Genomic DNA, 23,417 nt, shown 5'->3' with positions numbered 1-23,417 from the left:
CAGAATTAGGAAGAAATGTGGTCTAATTAACTTTGACTGTGGAATGATTGTTGGTGTCAGACAGGGTGGTTTGAAACTGCTGAAATCCTGGGATTTTTACACACCGTAGTTTCTTAAGTTTACAGAGAATGGTGTGAAATAAAAAAAATGTTAATTGAGTGGCAGTTCTTTGGGCAAAACTGCCTTGTTAATGCGAGAGGTCAGAGGAGAATGGCCAGATTGGTTCAAGCTGACAGGCAACAGTAACTCAGATAACCACACATAACAACAGTGGTGTGCAGAAGAACATCTCTGAACACACAACACATTGAACCTTGAAGTGGATGGGTGACAGCAGCAGAAGACCATGAACATTCACTCAGTGAGCACTGTATTATGTACAGAAGGTTGTTAATAAGTTAATCGAGTCACTTTAAATAATTGTAAATATGTGTGAATTTGATTTGTATGAGTTGTAAACAAACCTCTCAGCACAGATTTGAACTATTTGCTGTGTTTTTAAAGAAGGTCTTTCTTCCCCAGGTTTGAACTTCTCCACATTGCCCAGAGTTTATTCATTAACTGGGATTTGAAGATGTATTGTGAAGAGAGAGACACTCCAGCCAACGCGAGAACAACTACCCTGAATGAAGAACTGGGTCAGATCAAATACATTTTCTCAGATAAAACTGGCACTCTGACCCAAAACATCATGGCCTTTAAGAAATGCTGCATTGGTGGACAGATCTATGGTAATTTATTGTGTGTGTGAATGAGGAAACTTAAATAAACATAAACAAATCTGCAGACACTGGAAAATCTGCCTGACATGCTGAGTTCCTCCAGCATTTTGTGAGGAAAAATTATGTTTCTTTTGCCAGAGTGTGGTCTAAATGTAAGTGGTTCGTAGTCCTGGAATGGAGGAAAAGGGGAAATTATTTTCCAATAGTCTTTAGAAACAGTAAAGACCTGCGATGGTTTGCAGTTATGTTTGAATTTTCTTTGTAAGTTTATTCAAAGACTAAATGCAAAATATTCTGCAGATCCTGAAGGTGCAGAGTGATGCACATAAGATGCTGGAGGAAGTCAGCAGGTCAGACAGCATCTATGGAGGGGAATAAACAGTTGACGTTTTGAGCCGAGATCCTTCATCAGGACTGGAAAACAAGGGGGAAGAAGCCAGAATAAGAGGGTGGTGAGAAGGGAAGGAGGACAAGCTAGAAAGTGATAGGTGAAGCCAGGTGAAGGGGGAGAGTAGGTGGATGGGGGAGGGGGTTGAAGTAAGGAGCTGGGACGTGATAGATGGAAATGGTTAAGGGCTGAAGAAGAAGGAATCTGATAGGAGAACGGACCATGGATGAAAGGGATGGAGGAGGGGCACCAGAGGGAGGTGATACCCAGGTGACAAGAGAAGGGGTATGAGGGGGGCCAAAATGGGGAATGGAAAATAGAGAGGGGGGTGGGGAGAAATGATCAGAAGTTAGAGAAATTAATGTTCATGCCATCGGATTGGAGGCTACCAAGTACAATGACAAATATCTTCACTGAAATGGCATTAGATTCATATTTAGCCAAGTATTTATAAAAAAAAACAGAAGTAATTCACCTTCTAGACAGAGGTGTGTGTTGCTGCAGAGCTTTAAGCAACACACACACACACACACACACACACACACACACACACACACACACACACACACACACACACACACACACACACACACACACACACACACACACACACACACACACACACACACACACACACACACACACACACACACCCCTCCCCCCAACAGGTCAGGCAGCATCTATAGAGGAGAATAAACAGCCAAAGTTTTGGGCCAAGACCCTTCATCAAGATTGACTGTTTATTCCACTCCTGCCTGACCTGCTGAGTCGCTCCAGCATTTTGTGTGTCACTTAGGATTTCCAGCAGCTGTGGAACCCCTTGTGTCTCTGGGTGAAGGAGCTTTGCCTTCCCGAGCATTACAATATTACTGTGGGCTGTGGACATTCTGCATAAGAAAAAAATGTTTTGTATAACCTAAAAGATTAATTCTCTGATTTTCAGGTAATCAATATGATGATGACGAAATAGCAAATGTAAGTACTTGTTAATGGGAGTTATTCTGTAAGGATCAGTGTATGATTTTGACTGTGTCTTCATTTAGTGAGTAAAGTTTCCTGACCCGAACAGTAAAGGACAGAGACACCCATTCATCCTTTCTCTGAGCACACAACCCCTTCATGCTGTCAAGAATTAACATCACAGTCGAACAATGCAACAAGTTATTGCTTGAGAATGGCATTTAACGCAGTCCAGCACCATTCTGATGTGTCATCTGGAAGGTCCTCTTGCATGTGGGGCATAGTGATTCTTCCCGGGGGGGGGGAGGGGAGGGGGGGAGGGAGGGAGGGAGGGAGAGAGGGAGAGGGAGAGGGGGAGAGAGAGAGAGAGAGAGAGACTGTGGCACAACAAGTAGTTGGATGAACATTGGTTTTAGTTGGACTGCAGATCATGGTCTCTGTTTGGGGGCTTTGCTATTTCTTGCTTGCTGGGTGGCTCCCATTCGTTCTTTGGGGTTTTTCTTCTAACTCATGGATGTCTGTGAGGAGTAAGAATTTCAGGTTGTATACTATATTCATTCTATGATATTAAATCAAACCATTGAACCATTGACCAAGTGGGTTTCCTCCCAAATACGTATGAATGAGTAGATTAATTTTATTTATTTAGAGATGCAGTGCAGAACAGGCCCTGCAGGCCCAACAACCCACTTATTTAACCCTAGCCTAATCAGAGGACAATTTACAATGACCAATTAACCTACTAACTTGTATGTCTCTGGACTGTGGGAGGAAACCGGAGCACCCGGAGGGAACCTGCATGATTCAAGGGGAGAACGTACACACAGATGGCACCGGAATTGAACTCTGGAATGCCCTGAGCAGTAATAGTGTTGTGCTATCCGCTAGGCTACCGCATGGCTGCAATTGGGGGGTACAGGCTCGTTGGCCAAAAGGGCCTGTTACTGTGCTGTATCTCTAAATTTAAAAAAATGGGAGTTTGGAGATTTTGGCAAGTTATGAGCTTGGCAATCAAAAATCCATAAAATGATTGACCACACTGAATTAATAAGCACTTTATGAAAGGGTATGGAGCATAAAAATGATTAATTAGGATAGGAAGTTGGAAATGTTTCTTCATCAGTGAGGTATCTAGAATTAAAGTTTTGAGCAGGGAGGTAAGAGTATTAGGGTCTAAAAATAAACCTTTCACCTAGGGGATGGTTAAATCTAGTGGTTCTCAGAATATTTAATAAGCATTAGATTAATTGGAATTGAAACCGATTTAAACACAGGAAATTTCTGCAGATGCTGGAAATCCAAAGCAAAATGCTGGAGGAACTCAGCAGGCCAGGCAGCAGGCTTGGAAATGAATAAACAGTTGACATCTTGGGCTGAGACCCTTATCAGAACTAGAAAGGAAGGGCAAAGTGGCCAGAAAGAAAAGGTAGGGGAGGGGCAGAACAGAAGCTTGAAGGTGAAGCCAGGAGGGTGGGAAAGGTAAAGGACTAGAGAGGAAGGAATCTGATAGGAGAGAGGAGCGGACTGTAGGCAAAAGGGAAGGAGGAGGCAATCCAGGGGGAGATGATAGCTAGGTGAGAAAGGGTAAGAGGTCATTGTTGAGAACAGAAGAAGGGGAGAGGGGAGGGAAATAAACCAGAGTGTATTGAAGCAACAGGGCCTGGGACCTAGAGCAGGGTATGACCCGAACACCAGGCCAGCTGGAAGAGGCAGGGTGTCAGGACCAGAGGTGCGGGTCGGGCCAGTTTAGCTTGCTGCTCTGCAACGTCTACTCTGCACTGCGCTGAACTGAGGCTGAGGCCCTGGGCTTCATGTCCGTGGACTCACTTCTGCTCTGAATGTTACTCACTTACTTTTATTGTTTGCATGGCGTGCTTTTTTTTCTCTCTGCACATTCGGTGTTTGTCAGTCTTGTTTTTAATGGGTTCTCTTGGGTTTCTTTGTTTCGTGGCTGCCCATAAGGAGACAGATCTCAAGGTTGTATAATGTATATATACTTTGAAAATAAATGTACTTTGAACTTTAACTTACTATTGTCACATTTAAAACTTCCCTTGCGTACTGTTTGTACAGATCAAATGCATATGTTGCATTTCACTAATGTTTCAATGCACTTGTGACAAATAAAACTAATCTAATTATTACCCAGTATATTGAGGCAGTATAAGGGAAAAGAATAACAGAATGCAGAATAAAATGCAACGGTTGCAGTGAAAGTGCATTGCAGATAGACAGTAAGGTGCAAGGAAATAATGAGGTAGATAGTGAGGTCTGAAGTCCATCTATTGTTCCAGGGAACCATTCAATAGTCTTGTAATAGTGGAGAAGAAGTTCTCAGACTTTTGTATCTTCAGGCAGATGGGAGGGGGAGATGAGAGAATGTCCAGGGTGGGTGGGCTCTTTGATTACACTGGCTACTTTACTGAGGCAGCAAGAGTTGTAGATGGAATCCATGGATCGCCAGGGCTGGTAAACGGAGTGATTAGGGATGAGGACCTGATTGCTGGGCTGGATGTGGTGGTCACCCTCTGATGTACTGTAAGGTATGGGTATTGCATTACTGGCATTACATTATTGGCCTTCGATCCAGAATTTTCTATCTATTATTTAAATTAAAAAGTTTCATGATATAAATTTAAATTCAGTGATGAAAGTGTGGGTACCAATCAGCATCATCATCTAACCTAGATTTGTGAAGTGCATGATAAAACGATTAGAAACTAAATTCCATTTCTCCCTGATACTCTGGATTGATGGGGTCTCAATGCTTACAGCATGAGTCATAGAGTGATTTAGCATGAAAGCAGGCCTTTAGGCCCATCTCACTGATGCTGATCAAGCTGCCTATCCAAGCTAGTTCCAATTCAGATTTATGTACATTGAACCCTGTGAGGTGAAATGCACCATTTGCTTTCGGAACCAACACACCCAGGGATCTGCTGAGAGCAGCCAGAAAGTGTCACCACATATTCTGGTGCCAACATGCCCACAATGTCCCATATCCCTCCTAACCTCTCCTATCTCTGTATCTGTCCAAATGTTCTTTTAAATGTTGTTATTGTACCTGGCTCCATCTTGTTCAGTAAACACACCACTGGTCAAGTACCCACTGTGCATGACACTCTCTGATGCAGAACATCACTGGGTCTCTTCCAGGTGGTTGACCTGAGCTGGAACACGTTTGCGGATGGAAAGCTGAAGTTCTATGATGGGTTACTTTTGGAACAGATCCGCTCGGGAAATGAGCCAGGAGTCCACAAATTCTTTAAACTGCTAGCTCTTTGTCACACAGTCATGGTGGAGGAGAAGCAGGGTGAGTCTTGAGTGCAGAGATTCATTTACTTTGTTTTCTATGCCCAATGTGCTCAGGTGTTTTGGATCCCTGATACTTTTGCGATCCAAAAGCTCTTTGGAAGTCATGAATGAGGCATAAAACTTGTTGGTTACGATGGTTTTAGTAAGCATCACAAGACCAAAGGAGAGTGTGGATTGGACTGTATGATTGTTGTTTTCCTCGTAGTTCAACTTTCCATAAGACCATAAGGTATAGGAGCAGAATTAGGCCATTTGGCCTATCAAGTCTGTTCCACCATTTCATCATGGCTGACCCATTTTTCCTCTCAACCCTAATCTCTTATCTTCTCACCATATCCCTCATACCCTGACCAATCAAGAACCTATCAACCTTTGCTTTAAATATACATAAAGACTTGACCTCCACACCCTCTTCTGGCAACAACTTCCACAGACTCATCACTCTCTGGCTAAAGAAATTCCTCAGTTCTAAAAGAACACCCTTCTGTTCTGAGGCTCTGTCCTGAGGCTCTGTCCTTTGGCCTTAGACTCCCCACCATAGGAAACATCGTCTCCACATCCACTGTATCAAGGCCTTTCAACATTCGATAGGTTTCAATTAGATCATCCCTCATTCTTCTGAATTCTATTGAGTACTTTGGCTTGTTTGTGTTTTTATATAATTATCTACAAACGTTTGTATATACATGTAATTGTTCAGTGTGTTTTTTTTGGCCGTTGCAGTTTCCTTTGTATTTTTCTGGAAACTTTTTAGTTTCAGTGGCAGGTATTGCAAAACTTGAATAGGGGCTTTATTATTGACTAATTTAAGCAATGGGATTTGAATGGAATGTGTGCCATCATCGATCTAATTTAGGAGGGCCAGATTTCATTGGTTCATTGCTTTTTGTCTTTGTTCTTTCGCCCTGCTTTGTCTTTGCTCTCCACTGTCTTCCTTTCCTCTCGTCTCCTCTGTTCTTGTAACACTTAATAAATTGATCATAAACAATGAGTTTTATGCCACAATCTTGACATTCAAAGCACCTTGGACCACAAAAACATATGTAAGGAGGGTAGATGTTAAGGTGTTACAATTGGTGGGACAATCTGGGGTAAAGTTACAAGGTAACAGGTCAGTTTCTTAAAACTGAAGTGGCAGCAATTTCTTCTCAGAGGATGGGGAATCTCTGGTGAAACACAGAGGGTTAAGTGCCATCATGATGGAGACTACCCAGATGGAATGTGAGATGTTTCTCCTCCAACCGTGTTTGAGATCCTGTCCTTTTCATTTCTTCAAGGCCAGCTCGTATACCAGGCCGCTTCTCCAGATGAAGAGGCCCTGGTGACTGCAGCGAGGAACTTTGGCTTTGTGTTTCTGTCTCGTACGCAGGACACCATCACCATCAGTGAGCTAGGAGTGCAGAGGACGTACACTGTGCTGGCCATTTTGGACTTCAGTAGCAGTCGCAAGAGAATGTCTGTTATCTGTAAGTAACCTGACTTCGACTGAAAAGGTGCAATGTTCCTCTTCTGTGTGTTGAAACGTTAAAGATAGAATCATAGAGCCATAGAAAAGTACAGCACAGAAGCAGGCCCTTCAGTCCATTGGTCCATGCTGAACCATTTAAACTGCCTACTCCCATCAAACTACACTGGGACCTATACCCCTTCATACCCCCTACCATCCACGTACCTCTCCAAACTTCTCTTAAACGCCGAAATCGAGCTCGCAGGCACCATTTGCACTGGCTGGCAGCTCATTCCACCATCTCACCACCGTCTGAGCGAAGAAATCCTCCTCATATTCCCCTTAAATATTTCACCTTTCACACTTAACCCATGACCTCTAGTTGTAGTCCCATCAAACCCCAGTGAAAAAAGCCTGCTTGCATTTACCCCATCTATATACCCTCATAATTTTGTATACCGCTATCAAATCTCCTTTTAATCTTCTATGTTCTAACAAATGAAGTCTGAACCTATTCAGTCTTATCATATAACTCAAGTACTCCAAACCTGGCAACATCCTTGTAAACACTTAACTTCATTTGTCCCATCAAGTCCCTCGTATCTCGGCTGATATCATCTACCGACCCTTGTCTCACCGCTCTCTCTCAGTTCCATACTCTGCATTCTCAGACCCGAAGCAGGGTCTCGATCTGAAACCTTGACTATCACCCTGTCTCCGCAGATGCCGCCTGACCTGCCAAGTTCTTCTTGCAATTTTTTTTTAAGCTCCAGATTCCAGCATCTGCAGTCTCTTGTGTTTCGCTCTTTGAAATCTATTCGTCTCCTTTCCTTGGATGTTTCTGAGATCTGCTGGGAACAGGAAATCAGGAAATAATTTGACAACTAAATCAAGCTTTTATGAGTTATGGTACAATCCCAGTGACAGCTGAACTCAACATCGAGTTTAATGTCATCACAGCCACTGAACATCATACTCACCAGATTCACGGGGAGCAAAACTATCAATTAACTCCAAATTATGGAAAGGTTATTTAGGAAGAAATACGATTAGAATAAAAAGAAATGCAAATTCTATTGTGGGGCAAGCTAGTCATAATTTTGCTGTACTGAGGTAGTGAGTAGGGTTATGCTGGTTGGTTCGAGAATGGTTGAAGGGAAGTTGCTGTTCTTGAACCTGGTGGTGTGGAACTCGAGGCTTCTGTATCTCCTGCCTGACGGGAGCTGTGAGAAGTTGGCCTGGCCCAGATGCTGGGGATCTTTGACAGATGTTGCCTTCTTGAGGCAGCACCTTCTGTGATATGACTGAGAGTGGGAAGAGGTGAGCCCATGATGTGCTAAACAATAAGACATTCAGTACCGAGCAATAGTCTTAGGCACATGTTATTTTTATATATATATATATGTGAGTGAGTGAGAAAAAAACAACTCATATATGTAGCGAGGGTGCCGAAGTCTTCCGTACAGTACTGTGGGGGCAGAATTACGTCATTGAGCCCATCGAATTGCCTCTGCTATTCCATCATGGCTAATTTGTTATCCCTCTCCTGCCTTCTCCCCGTAACCTTTCACACCTTTAAGTGTTGGGCTGATGTTGGTAACTTTCTTGCCCAGAGCCCAACCTCAGAAACTGTGAGTTCTCTGAGAAAGCTGATGGAAGAGTCCAAAAGAAGCATCTCTTCAACTATGAATGCTTGTTTTTTTTATCCTGCAGTGAAAGATTCAGAAGGGAAGATTAAACTGTACTCCAAAGGAGCAGACGTTGTGATATACGAGAGGCTTCAGCTCAACTGTTCCCACAAGGAAAGTACTCAGAAAGCCCTCGATGTAAGCAATATGTTTGTTTCCATAATTACATAGATTAACTGACCTCCTGAGGGTGGACTCTATTGCCACATCCAAAAAAACGTAGCCATGGAGATTTTGACAGGAGGGGTATTTTCTTCTGTAGCATAGTGGTTAGAATAATGCTTTGCATCACCAATAACCTGCGTTCAATTGCTGCCGCTGCCCGTAAGGAATATGTACGTTCTCCTTGTGACCACATGGGTTTCCTCACACATTCCAAAAATATATGTGTTCAGATTTGAAATATATGGAGCAGCACAATAGCATAATGTTTTACAGTATAAGCAACCCAGATTAAATTGGCAAGATGTCCAGGTTAGGTTAATCCTGACGGTCTCGGCCCGAAACATCGACAGTGCTTCTCCCTATAGATGCTGCCTGGCCTGCTGCATTCCACCAGCATTTTGTGTGTGTAGGTTAGGTTAATTGGTCACTTGGCTGTAATTGGGTGGCATAGCCATTTACTGTGCTGTATCTCTAAGAATTCTGAGAATATTGTTCAGTCTTTCACATTTTACTTTCAATTATCTTCAGTCTTGTAAATTGTAATCCTCTCCGGATCCTGAATGTGTTGAGGGAATTGAAGGTCCTTGTGCTTTGAGCTGATATATTGATTTGATATTTTCTGTGGTGCACCTGTGCCTGCACTGTCCCGATCAAGATGGGATCAGGAGGCTTGTGAGTGGAATATGCATAAGAAACTATCCAAAACATCACCATCTTAAAGAATCATAATTAGGTTTATTTTCAATGATATATGCCATGAAATTTGTTGAGTTGTGGCAGCAGCAACATTTCCTCCAAAATTTTTTTTACTATTGCGTGGGCCAGTTGAGCAGAAACAGTTAAATGGCCTGAAAAATGTATGGCAATTTAAATGTTTTCCTTTGTAATATGCACATCAAACAAACACAAACCACAGATCTCAACAAGTAAAATATGTCAGGCAGTCAAAACAACTGACAGGCACTTTGACAAAAGTAAAATGTTTTGACTAGATGGTGTTGGCGTTCAGCGGGCTGGTGGTTTATTAACAATGAACTACTAACTTCCATTCTGTGTTTATTGTTACAATTTGTAAACAGAGTTGTAACTTGAAACACTGGCAATATAAATATATTGAAGCACTAAAATGTTTCAAGGTAAAGGTTCTGGTTTATTACTCAGAAAGTATATGGATTATACTCATTAGCAGATAATTATAGGGAATTTCAAAATTATATTGACATTATATTAAAAAATTCCAACTGAACAGCACAAAGGCTATGTGCACGAGGGCATTTCGGTTACTCTGCAGCCATGCAGCTATGCGGCTTAGAGGAAACGTGGGCAAAATATGATATACAGTATATATCCACATATTTCACTGGTTTTGATGAGCATCTGACACTGAATAGTTTGAAAGCCATGCTGTATGGCACTTTAAGGAGTTGAAAACTTATTGCAAGCAGAAAAGAATGTGGAGTTCAGACTGGACTTGGCTTACTATTGTCACATATATGCACTTTGGACACTCTATTAGTTACACCTGTACACTTGTTCATTAATGCAAATATCTAATCAGCCAGTCCTGTGGCAACATCTCAATGCATAAAAGCACACTGAAATGGTCAAGAGATTCAGTTGTTGTTCAGATGAATCATCAGAATGGAGAAAAAATGTGACCTAAGTGACTTTGACCGTGGGATGATTGCTGGTGCCAGATGGGGTGGTTTGAGCATCTCAGAAGCAGTTGATCTTCTGGGATTTTTGTGTACAACTGTCTCTGGAGCTTACAGAGAACGGTATGAAAAAGAAAAAAAAATCTAGTGAGTTGCAGTTCTATGGAGGAAAGTGCCTTTTAATGAGAGAGACTGGTTCAAGATGACAGGAAGGTCAAATAATCACGCGTTACAACAGTAGTGTGCAGAGGGGCATCTCTGACTACTGAACGCGTTGAGCCTTGAAGTGAATGGGCTGCAACAGCAGAAGATCACATACAAGGGGTGATTGATAAGTTCATGGCCTAAGGTAGAAGGAGTCAACTTTAGAAAACCTAGGACATTTATTTTTCAACATAGTCCCCTCCTACATTTACACACCTAGTCCAGCGGTCATGGAACATGCGCATCTTGGACCTCCAGAAAGTGTCCACAGCATTGGTGATTGATAAGTTTGCGGCTTGTGGTAGAAGGAGATGAGTTATACAGCTCTCGTTACATTCAGTTCAGCTCTTTGAGTGATTATGTAGAAAGTTTGAAGTTAATAACTCATCTCCTTCTACCTTAGGCCACGAACCTATCAATCACCCCTGATGAGTTATTAACTGATTCTAAGAACAGTTCTAGAGTCCTTAGGTTGTGGAATCAGTTCAGCATTGAGGTGAGTCATGTTCTCCATGCTGGTTTATGAGCCTGATAAGACCGTAAAACATAGGAACAGAATTAGCCTATTCGGCCCATCAGATTTCCGCCACTGTTCCATCATGTCTGATTTATTACCTCTCTCAACCCCATTTTCCTACCTTCTCCTCGTAATGTTTGATGATATTACTAATCAAGGACCTATCAGCCTCTACTTTAAATATGCCCAATGATTTGACCTCCACAGCCGTATGTGGCAACAAATTCCACGGACCCACAGAAGGGTGAAAGGTAGTAACTGTTCCTGAACCTGGTGGTTTAGGACCAAAGGCTTCTGTATCTCCTGCATGACGGTGGTAATAATAAGGGAGCATGGCCTGGATGATGAAGGTCTTTGATGATTGATCCATCACTCCTTTGTCTGTTGGACTTTAGAACTGAGCGTTGCATCATATTGTTATGTACCCTGTAACTGGGTTAACAGACCAGCAGAAATGGAAGAAGACATTGGAGTCTGGGGGTACGGTAACTAAAGGTGTTTATTAGTAAACTAAACCATACAGTATCAAAAATGCCGATATACATATAAAACAGGTTAGCAATAATAAAAACAGAAGTGTAGAAATAATAATCAACAGTATCAAACAAGCGCTATCAAAGTCTAGGGGTAAATGAATAATCATAAGGGAATATAGAGTTCAGTTCAGTTCAGTTTGTGCTGAGGTAGTTGTTGCGTTGCAATATTGGGGAGAGAGAGAGAGCAAGAGTCGAGCAGCTGCAGCAGGCAAACCTTCCGTCGTCTTGTTCCGTTGTACTATTGGGGTAATTGATTATGACCCTTCCGTTCCAGGCTAGACCGTTCTTCAGTGGTGGCCTCGTCACCCAGGCCAGGGTGGACACACGCACAAGTCCCCACCGGTCTGCCTTCATCCACTGTGCTCCAGACCGATTCTCCTGAACCGATCCTCCAGGCCCCCACCTTCCTGTGGGTGCACAACACTCTTTCAGTGTCCACTGGTGTGTCTGAGGGTGTCTTCCCAGTCCCGTCTTTATCCCCACTGACGGTGTATCAGCCATCCATCAACTCAACATGTCCATGTCCATGTCCATCAAAATAGGCCACTCCCTGCTATCTCCTCAGGAATGTTAACGAGCAAAGAAGCATCCTTGTAGTGAAAGGTAATTAATCAGTGAAGAAGCCATAATACATAAATCAGTTGTCTCTCTCTCTCTTATCTGTAGCAGATGCCTTTGCCTCTGTTCTTCATCTCTCTCTCTCATTAGCAGCATAGTTCCTGGGGGTGGGGGTAGCTCTGGACCCCATTTCCATCTGGTTTGTTTAGCACACCTAACAATATGCTAATGCCATATCTATTACCAGGGAAGATGGTGAATTTGAGCATCCTTGCTTCAATTGTTATTGTGATTTGTTTCTCCTACAGGGGTACAGAAGCTTGTTCTGTGCTTTTTACAGAGGGAAGATATATTTGAGGCCTTGTTGATCAGTCCCTGAACCACTGGTCGGAGCTTTGTAAGGGATCTCTCTCCAGGGTAAACACAGGCAGCCAAGAAGATGAGGGATAGAAAGCGACGCTGCAGACTGTAACATTGAAACACTGAGCTGTTGGTCTCCCCTCTCTCTGTGACAAGAACGATACTCCTATTTCCCTCAAAAGAGAGAGAGAGAGAGAGAGAGAGAGAGGGAGAGAGAGAGAGTGTGTCTGCAGCATGTTGAGCTGTTGGGAGGAACAGTGGCTTTTGATAGACTTTAGATCTTGGTCTTTTTGGGGGCTTTGCCATTTGGGTGGTGGTGGGGGCACTGATGCTTTTGCTGAGGCAGGTGGGGGGAGGGAAGGGGAGGGGTTGCTGCTGTTGGTGTGTGGGAGGGGGAAGGGGGTTTTGAGGTGCCTGTCATTCCTCCCTCTGTCTCGCGGATGTCTGTGAAGAGTGAGAGTGTCAGGTTGTATACTGTGTACATTCTCTGATGTTCGATGGAGCCATTGAACTGTTGAACTGAGGGATAAATAGGGGTGGCGTGGGGAAATGGTCCCTGATTGGCCCTTTCATTGTGCGGACCCCCAAACCTCAAAATCAGTGCAACACACACAAAGTCTTGGAGGCACTCAGCAAGTCAGACAATATCTAGTGGGAGAGAGAAACATTTGAACTTTCGGGTCAAGACCCTTCATCAATCCCGCGGTAGGGACACTTAGATCAGGACGTACATGTTTAAATTGCAAATTTTACTTCCCAAACTCTTCAGTTATTGAAGGATGCAGGGACAGATCTCTCATTTCAACAGGAAAATGCAATTAACATATTAAAACAGATGGGGCGGTGTAGGTAGAGGCAGGGTCATTGTGATTTGTGTGTAGTTCATGGTGAGCACCTCATTCCCTTGTGAGTTATTCTCCAAAGGCCAAAAGCCACTGACCTCTTAATCCAATTTCCCTTGTTAAATAATTAAAGTGAGTCACGTACACCGATAATATTGTTCTGTGTGCAGAATATGATGAGGAGAAGTGTGGCCGGATTGTGATAGAGTGTCTGAGCCAGTCTGTTGAAGGGCAGGAACTGAGCAGGAAACGGCACCAGCTAAACGGAGATAAAAATCTTTAAAGTTCAGAGTTCAAAGTCAATTTATTATCAAAGTACACACATGTCACCAGATACAGGCCTGTGATGCATTTTCTTGTGGGCAGCATGGTGACGTAGTGGTTAGTACAACACTTTACAGTACTGGAGACCCGGGTTCGTTTCCCTCCACTGTCAGTAAGGAATTTGTACTTTCTCCCCGTGACCGCATGGATTTCCTCTGGGTGCTCTGGTTTCCACCCACAGTCTAAAAACGTAGCATTTGGTAGGTTAAATGGTCAACGTAAATTGTCCTGTGGTTAGGCTAGGATCGAATCGGGGGATTGCTGGATGGCACCGCTCAAAGGGCCGAAGGGCCTGTTCCATGCTGCATCTCAATGAAATAGATAAATAGTGATGAGTTTAAGCTGTCAGTCTGGTATTATGAGCATCGATATACTTTAGGACATCAGATATACAGCACGGATCATAGAACATAGACCATTGGTCTTAGACACGTTTATATAGCTAGGGTGCCTAAGGCATTTGCACAGTATTGTATTTGTCAACATGGAGCAGAGAGCAGGTTTATAAATCTGGCGGGAGCAAAGGATGTTGGGAATGCTTGATAAGGAGTGCCATGGATGGGGTGGGGGTGGTTGTTGTTGGCACAGGTACAGACACACCCTGCCCTGAGACACCAGACAAGGTCACTTGATTCCAAACAATTGGCTTATTGATCATTACTGATTGTCTCTCTGGTGCTTCCCGCTCCCTCCCCATTCCTTTCCCCTTTACCCAACTGTTGTGTACGTGGCCTGGTTACGCAGCAATGCAATTAATAAAAACGCTGGAGACGGGAGCTGAGGCTCATGGTTCTTTACTGGCAGAAACCGAACGGCACACACGTACAGATCAATACACGCCTAATAACGCATGCAATGACGTGTCCCTACAACATAAAGTAGTCCCTTATTATACTGTAGGTCATACAGTATATCAACCCTGATTCCACTCTCCCTGCCCCCTTCCCACTCTCAGCCCACAATAGAGACCTATATCAGGTTTATCATCACTCACATTGTCATAAAATTTGAGCTAGTCCAACAGAACATAGAACAGTAGAGTACAGTAATGGCCCTTCGGCCCATGATTTTGTGCAAACCCTTTAAGCTTCTCCAAGATCAATCTAACCCCGCCCCTCCCACATAGCCCTCCATTTTTCTTTCATCCATGTACCTACCTAGGAGTCCTTTAGACTGTAATGTATCTGTCTCAAACTCAAGCCCTGCCAGTCCTTCCGTGTATCTACATTCTCTGTGTTTAAAAAAAGATCTACCTCTAACCTTACCCCTATGTATTCCTAAAATCATTTTAAAATTATGCCCTATCCTATTAGTAATTTCCTGAGAGACTGTCTCTGACTGTCAGCTCTATCTGTGCCTCTTATTATCTTATACTCCTCTAATCAACTCACCTCAAATTCTCCTTTACTCCAAAGAGAAAACCCTGTGTCTCTCAATCGCTCCTCGTAAAACATACTCCCTAATCCAGGCAGCATCCTGGTAAATCTCCTCTGCACCCTTTCTAAAGTTTCTAGATCCTTACTATAATGTGACTAGAACTGACCACAGGAGTTCAAGTGTGGTCTGGCTAGTGTTTTACAGAGCAGCAACATTAGCTCATGGTTCTTGAACTCAATCCCCTACCCAATGAAGGCCAACACACCATATGGCTTTTTAACCACCCTATCGACGTATGACAACATTGAGAGATTTATGGATGTGGGCCCCAATGTCCCCCGTTCCTCCGCACTGCTAAGATTTCTGCAGTTAACCTTGTACTCCATCTTTAAGTTTGACCTTCTAAAGTGAATCCTTTCACACTTTTCCAGGTTGAACTCCATCTGCCACTTTACAGCCCAGCTCTGCATGTTGTCAATGTTCCACTGTAACCTCTGACACCCTTCTACACTGTCACAACGTCACCAACCTTTGTGTCATTTTCGAACTTACTAATCCACCCCTCCACTCTCTGCAGTTCTTTGCAACAGAAACTCTGCGGACTTTGTGCCTGGCTTCGAAAGATGTGGAGGAAAACTACTTCAGTGACTGGAGCCAGAGGCATCAGAAAGCCACCGTGGCATTACAGAACCGTGGAAGGTTGCTCGACGCCTTGTATGAAGAAATTGAAACAGATCTGGTGGTAAGCTGTTGGTTTTATTCCTTGGCTTTGTCAGAAGCAGCGTGCAGTTTCTTTTTGCCGTGTATCTGAGAAAGGCCTCTCTTTCTGTGATGTTCTGATGCCTCTCTCATTGCAGCTCATCGGAGCAACAGCCATAGAGGATAAATTGCAGGTTCGAGTCCCCGAAACCATTCAGAACTTGAAAGCTGCAGATATTAAAATCTGGGTCCTGACCGGAGACAAGAAAGGTACTGGGACTGTTGGAGTTAGTTATTCCAATCCTTTGTCGGCTTTACATACATTTCCTCTGTTAGTCAATCACCGAGCATCTCCCAAACCCGAGTGATCCTTCAGCCACCCAAAGCGGTGGAGTCAAAGCGTCAGGTTGCGTAGACACACACCCTTTAGGTGCAGATTCAGGTCTAGTTTATCACGTGTACATTGAGGCAGGCAGTGGAATTTGCATTAACAAGCAACACACCGAAGGGGCAGTCTGTAAGTGTCTCTGCAAGGTCCAGCGCCAACACAGCGTGCCCATGGTGCTTGGCAGAGCAACACAGAACACAGCAAAACAGGAGGCAATGAATGACAGAACAACAACAGCAAAGCAAGCTCTATTCATCCCTCCCACCGACCCACCCAACGCACACACACACACACACATAGACCTCCAACCCCAGTGGGCTTGGACTCACAGACATTGGGTCTTCGACTTCCCCAGCAGACTTGTGGAGATTTGTTAACTATGGAATCTCTATTCCATTAATCTGACTCCAAATTTCATTTTTTCATTTGCCCACACCTTCCCATCATCTCTCGCATTCACCCACACACTAATGGCCTCAAAATGAAAAAGATCAGCTCTATTTATCACAGGCATAATGAAACATGTAGTTAAATGTGTTGCTTGTGTCAACAACCAATATAGCCCAAAGATGTGCTGCGCCAGCCCATTAGTATCACCATGCTTCTGACACCAACATGGCAGGCACACAATTCCCCAGCCCTATGCCTTTTTGGAATGTTGGAGGAAACTGGAGGACCCAGACTTTGTGCCTGGCTCCTAAAGATGTTCAGGAAAACTAAAGTTTAGGAAAAGTGACAGGAATTGAACCCCTCTCCTCCAGTTGTTGATGCTGTAAAGGATTACCCTCACCACAATGCCCCCCCCCCCGCAACCCCCAGTCCCTAGCTATTTAATCTACTTCCCAACCCTCACTTAATTTCAGTACGGGAGGAAACCAGAGCAGATGGAGGAACCTGCGTGTTTGCGGGGAGAATGCGCAAATTCTACACAGAGAGCACCAGAGGTTGGGTTAGACCTGGGGCACTGCCTCTGTGAGGGAGAAACTCTGCCTGTCATGTGGCTGCATGGAACCACAGGAACTTTGATTCTGACAGAGCAGAAAATGTCTGGGATGAAACGGTAGATTGCTGGGCCATCTCCGCAGCACAGAGAGTTCGTGTAGAAGGAATTGAACCGAGTTCCAATGAGGATCATTCACCTTTACATAGAACATTACAGCACACCAACAGGCCCTAATCATGATGCCAATCCAAGCCAACAGACACAGGAGCAGAATTAGACTGTTCAGCCCATTGAGTCTGCTACACTTTTCAATCATGGTTAATTTATTAACCTTTGAACCCTATTCTCCTACCTTCTCCCTGCAACCTTTGACACCCTGACTAATCAAGAACTACCAGTCTCTACTTTGAATATACCCAGTGACTTGGTCTTCATAGTCGTCCATGACAATGAATTCCACAGACTTCTTGCTCTCTGGTTAAAGAAATTCTTCCTTGTTTCTGTTCTAAAGGGACATCCCTCTATTCTGAGGCTGTGCCCTCTGGTCCGACGTGGTCTGAGTATAGGGTTTCTTTAATTTATATATTTTTTGTTTTCCATTTTTAACAGAAACAGCCATTAACATTGGATATTCCTGTAAGCTGCTGTCAGACCAAATGGAGCTGTTTGAAGGCAGTGAAATTGAGTAAGTAACAAGCATTGCACTGGGCGTTGTGCAGTTAGCAGAGCAGCAGTCTCGCAGATCCGGGGAGCCGGGTTTAACCCTGGCTTCTGCTGCTGTCTGTGTGGAGTCTGCACATTCTCCCAGGTAGAAGATCAGAGTTCAATTCCCATCGCTGCCTGTAAGGAGCTTGTGTGTCCTCCCCCGTGACTATGTGGGTTTCTTCTAAGCACGCAGGATTCCTCCCACATCCCAAAATGTGCAAGTTCAGAGGTAAATAGTGGTAGAATCGGAGGGAAGTTGCTGGGAATGTAGGCTGAATAAAATGGGATTGATGTGTGTGATTAGTCATGCTATCAATGGGTTAAATGGACTGTTTTCAAGCCTCCAGCAGAGACAGTATTGGATCAGTATCTAAATTAGAATCAGGTTTAATATCACTGGCATACGTCATGAAATTTGTTGTTTTCTGGCAGCAGTACATTGCAATAGAGAATAATACTACAATTAAACTAAATATTAAATATAAACATTAAAAATTAAACATAAAAATACAACTAAACATTACAATTAAAAAAGTATATATAAAACAGAAAATTAAAGAAAAATGGATTCAGGTAGTATTCATGGGTTCATTGTCCATTCAGAGATCCGATGGTGGAGGGGAAGAAGCTATTCCTGAAATGTTGAGTGTGACTGTATGCCTTCAGGCTCCTGTACCTCCTCGCTGATGGTGACAATGAGAAGAGGACATGTCCTGGGTGAAGGGGGTTCTTAATGATGGATGCTGCCTTATTGAGGCATCACTTCTTGAAGGATTTCCATGTCCCTGGCATTGGTGGGAGGTGGGGGAAGGCGAAGAAGTGAGTAAGTTGATGAGGGAGGTCGGACTTGGCAAATCAGGCCAGCCGGAGCATTCCAAGTCTGGGAAACATCCTCTTCCCATCTGTGAGTAGCTTTGCTTGTGGAAGAGGGAGAGGCAGAGTGTCACACCTGCAATATTGTGTTCAGTTCTGGTCACTTCGTTATAGGATAGGAAGCTTTAGAGAAGATGCTGGTTGGATCAGTGAGCATGTCTTAAGAAGATAGGTTGAGTGAGCTAGGACTTGAATGGATGAGAGGAGATAAAGGTGTTTAAGATGACACGCATCATCCATCATTAAAGACCTCCATCATCCGGGTCATGGCTGGTTCTCATTGCTACCATCAGGAAGGAGGAAGACACACACTCAATGATTCAGGAACAGCTTCTTCCCCTCCGCCATCTGATTTCTGTATGGAAATTGAACCCATGAACACTACCTTACTACTTTTCATTTTTGTATTTGCACTGCTTATTTAACTATTATATACTGTCATTCGTGTTTTTCTTTGTTTTTATTCTATTATTATATTTTGCAATGTACTGCTGCCACATTAAATCAAATTTCACCACATATGCTGGTGATATATAAACCTGATTCTGATTCTGATATGAGGCATAGATTGAAAGGACAGGTAGAACTCTTTCCCAGGGTGAACATGACTAATACAAGGGCACATAACTTTAAGGTGATTGGAGGAAAGTTTGGGGGGGGCTAATGTCAGATGTCTTTTTTCTTCACAGAATGGCAAGTATGTAGAATGCACTGCTGGAGATGGCGCTAGAGGCAGATATGTTAGGGACATTTAAGAGACTCTTAGTTAGAAACATGGATGAAGGAAAAATGAAGGGGGTTGTGGAGTAGGTTAAACTGTTGGCACAACATCATAGGCTGAAGGGCCTGAGCTGTGCTGTAGTGTTCTCTGGAGTGCAAGCTTCCCATTGGTCAATCTGCAATAACTCACTCATTTTTGCCTCCTGTCACCACCTCAGTGTTGCTCTGGAGAAACTGCAGAAGAACAAGTGTCCGTACAAAGATGTCAATGCTGTAGGCATCTCGGAAGCTATGAGGAGCAGCGAGGAGCCCGACTTCCTGTCGTGTAACAACAAAGCATTAATTATCACCGGCAGCTATCTGGTATGTGCTTGCATTGAGGATTTATGAATGGTTCAAAAGCAGTCTTGTGTTTAGGGTTGGAGGCAGTGCTGAGTTAATCACTGGAGATGCTTGTCTAGCTCTAAGCACTTTGTACCATGCAATGTCATAATCGGTTTCACACCATGGCTGCTAGAATGAGAAAGCCCTTAATCTCAGAATAAGAACCAGCTTTATTATCAGTGACATATAGTACTGTGCAAAAGCCTTTGGCACATAGGGTGCTTAAGACTTCTGAAGAGTGCTGTAGTATTTCGATGTATTGCACTGCACTGCTGCCACACAAAAAAAATAATGAAATGTGAGTGATGATAACCTTGATTCTGATCTGGGTCTCTATTGTGGACTGAGAGTGGGAAGGGGACAGGGAGAGGGGAATCTTGGTTGGGAAAAGGGGAAGGGAGAGAGGAGGGAGCAGGAAGGACCAAAGAGACACTCAGTAATGATCAATAAACCAGTTGTTTGGAATCAAACGATTCAGGTTTCGGTATGTCTGCACCCATGGCATCCCCTGACCCTGGCAGTCCTTCTCTGCCATCTATCCCACATCACTCCCATGGTTCTCCACCCTCATTATACCCAACATCTTTTGCTTTGGCCAAACTTACAAACTCGCTCTCCGCTCTACGTTGACAAGTACAATACTGTGCAAACATCTTAAGCACACCAGCTATATATATATAAAAATAAAAATCTTAGGCACATATATATATATGTGTGCCTAAGATTTTTGAACAGTACTGTATGTTGTGAAATTTGTTTTTTGTGGCAGCAGAGCCGTGCAAGACGTAAAAGTTACGAATGTACTTATGATTGATTGATTACAAATGAATAAAAATACTCTCGTTTGTGTTGTGAACAGAGATGTGCAAAGGGTAAATACCACCAATAAGAGATCCTCATAGAGTCCTCTTGAGCAAAGTTAAACTGTGAAGTAGCAGCAATTCCTGCCATAGGAAAACCTTTGCGAGAAAACTCCACCTAATCTGAAAATTTGTTTAAGGGAACATCTTGCTATAATTTGGATTTAATTTGTCATTTTAAAAAGAGATGGAGATGGTAACGTAGCAGTTAGTGTAACGCTTTGCAGCACCAGCAGTCCAGGTTCAATTCCCGCCGCCGCCGTCTGTAAGGAGTTTGTGCGTTCTCCCCACGATTGCATGGGTTTCCGCTGGGTGCTCTGGTTTCATCCCACTATCCATGCACAGGTTAGTAGGTTAATTGGGCACCGTGGCCTCGTTTAGATGGAAGGGCCTGTTACTGTTGTATCTGTAAATACAATAAATAAGTAGCAAAGCGGTGTTCATGACCATTCAGAGGAAAAGAAGTTGTTCCTAGAACATTGAGTGTGGGTCTTCAGGCTCCTCTACCTCCTTCCCGATGGTAGTAACGAGAAGAGGGCACTTCCCGGGTGCTGAGGTTCCTGAATGCTGAATGCCACCTTCTAGAGGCATCCCCTTTAGAAGATGCCCCCAGTGGTGGGAGGTTTATGCCTGTGATGGAGTCGGCTGAATCTTCTGCAGCCTCTTGCAATTATGAGCATTGAAGCCTCTAGACTAAGTGGTGCTGCAGAAGTCACCAAATGCCATAGAGGACTATAGAGACTGTAGTATCAGGTAGTGATAGACTGATTCCTGACACAAGAAGGTTGTCTGAAGAGCAAGCATAGAAGCTTTTGTGTTTAGGTGTCCTTGTCCCTGCGCTGGCTGTGGGTTCCTGCGTTGAGTCTTTGACAGCTCAAGAACATCAGAAGTGAGAGCCAAGTTATCTTCTTGTGATCAAGTATCATCTTTATTCACCATATGCATTTACATGTATTAGGAATTTGCTGTGGTGTGTTGGTCAGGGCATGACATGCAAAAAAAGCAACATTCAACAATTATAGAGAATAAATCATTATAAAACAAATAATTAGAGGTTACAATATGGGTTTGGAATAAAATGTGCACAAGTACATAAATAGTATATATCAATATTATAAACAGCATTATAAAAGTGGTTTACAGTGCAGTACAGTGACTGGGGTAATAGATAGAGGGGGTTGAGGGAGATAACTAAAATGGTTGATCAGATTTACAGCCTGGGGGAAGAAACTTCTAAGATGTTGCGAAGTTTTTGTTTCAATAGCCCTACAGCACTTTCCAGAGGAAGCTTTTGGAAAACACAGCTTGCAGATGGGTAGTGTCCATTATGGTATTCTCTGCCCACTTCTTTGTCCTGGACACATACAAGCAGTGTAGTGATGGTAGACTGCAGCCAATAACTTTTTCTGCTGACATGCCAGTTCACTCCAGTTTTTCTACATTGTGAGAGGATGCTGCACCAAACTAGACAGTAATGGCTGATGTGAGGATGCTCTCTATGGTGGCAGTAGAGAATTGCACTGGTATGTTCTGGGGAAGGTGGAGTATTTTCTCACTGAGCAATGTTCAGGCCAGTCATTGTTTATCACACCACACACTTAAATAATAAATGAAACAGGCAGTTTATTTTGAGTGACACACACAAGATGCTGGAGGAGTTCATCAGGTCAAGCAGCATCTATCACAGGGAATAAACAGGCAATGTTTCAGGCTAAGGCCCTTCATCACGACTGGAAAGGAAGATGCCAGACTAGGAAGGTGGGGGAGGGGAAGGAGGACAAGCTAGAAGGTGATAGGTGAAGCCTGGTGGTGGGGGAAGGGGGGGGGATGAAGTAAGAAACTGGGAGGTGATAGTTGAAAAACACAAAAGGCTGGAGAAGAAGGAATCTGATAGGAGAGGAGAGTGATCTTTTGACCATGATTGTTCTTGGCAAGTTTTTCTACAGACATGGTTACAACTGCCTTCTTCTGAGCAGTGTCTTTATAAGCTGGGTAACTCCATCCATTATCAATACTCTTCAGAGATGGTCTGCCCAGTGTCAGTGGTCGCATAACCAGGATTTATGACACAGGACAGGATAGGACAAAGTCAGCACAGTTTCCTTAAGGGAAAATCTTGCCTGATGAACCTGTTGGAATCCTTTGAGTAGATTACACATCGGATAGAAAAAGGGGGTGCAGTGGGTATTATATATTTGAACTTTCAGAAAGACTTTGACAAGGTGCTACACGTGAGGCTGCTTACCAAGTTAAGAGCCCATGGTATTACAGGAAACTTACTGGCATGGTTAGAGCATTGGCTGATTGGTAGAAGGCAGAAAGTGGGAATGAAAGGATCCTTGTCTGGTTGGCTGCCAGTGACTAGTGGTGTTCCACAGGGGTTGGTGTTGGGATCACTTCTTTTTATGCTATGTATCAATGATTTAGATGATGGAATAGATGGCTTTGTTGCCAAGTTTGCAGATGGTACAAAGATTGGTGGAGGGGCAGGTAGTGTTGAAGAAACAGGTAGACTGAAGAAGGACTTAGACAAATTAGGAGAATGGGCAAGAAAGTGGCAAATGAAATACAATGTCGGTAAGTGCATGGTCATGCACTTCAGTATTAGAAATAAATGTGTAGGCGATTTTCTAAACGGACTGAAAATCCAAAAAATCTGAGATGCAAAGGGACTTGGGAATCCTTCTGCAGACCACCCTAAAGGTTAACTTGCAGGTAGTGTTGGTGGTGAGGAAGGCAAGTGCAATGTTTGCATTCATTTCAAGACGTCTTGAATACAAGAACAGG

The 23,417-nt window shown here is 43.5% G+C and overlaps 1 protein-coding gene across 6 annotated transcripts in view; it reads left to right on the top strand.

Annotated features, from left to right (window-relative positions):
• LOC132405975 (phospholipid-transporting ATPase IC-like) overlaps positions 1-23,417 on the top strand; it is a 175,376-nt gene that overhangs the window by 131,749 nt on the left and 20,210 nt on the right. For all 6 annotated transcript variants that reach the window (XM_059991062.1, XM_059991064.1, XM_059991060.1 and 3 more), the window contains 9 exons: positions 523-731; positions 2,054-2,085; positions 5,227-5,383; positions 6,663-6,851; positions 8,546-8,658; positions 15,636-15,800; positions 15,916-16,027; positions 17,698-17,773; positions 19,605-19,749. In XM_059991062.1, the coding sequence (XP_059847045.1) occupies positions 523-731; positions 2,054-2,085; positions 5,227-5,383; positions 6,663-6,851; positions 8,546-8,658; positions 15,636-15,800; positions 15,916-16,027; positions 17,698-17,773; positions 19,605-19,749 (1,198 nt within the window). The remainder of the gene's footprint in view (positions 1-522; positions 732-2,053; positions 2,086-5,226; positions 5,384-6,662; positions 6,852-8,545; positions 8,659-15,635; positions 15,801-15,915; positions 16,028-17,697; positions 17,774-19,604; positions 19,750-23,417) is intronic.

Source organism: Hypanus sabinus, chromosome 16 (genome assembly GCF_030144855.1).
Source record: "Hypanus sabinus isolate sHypSab1 chromosome 16, sHypSab1.hap1, whole genome shotgun sequence".
In the NCBI taxonomy this organism is placed as follows: Eukaryota; Metazoa; Chordata; class Chondrichthyes; order Myliobatiformes; family Dasyatidae; genus Hypanus; species Hypanus sabinus.
This window is presented reverse-complemented; position numbering and strand designations above follow the sequence as displayed.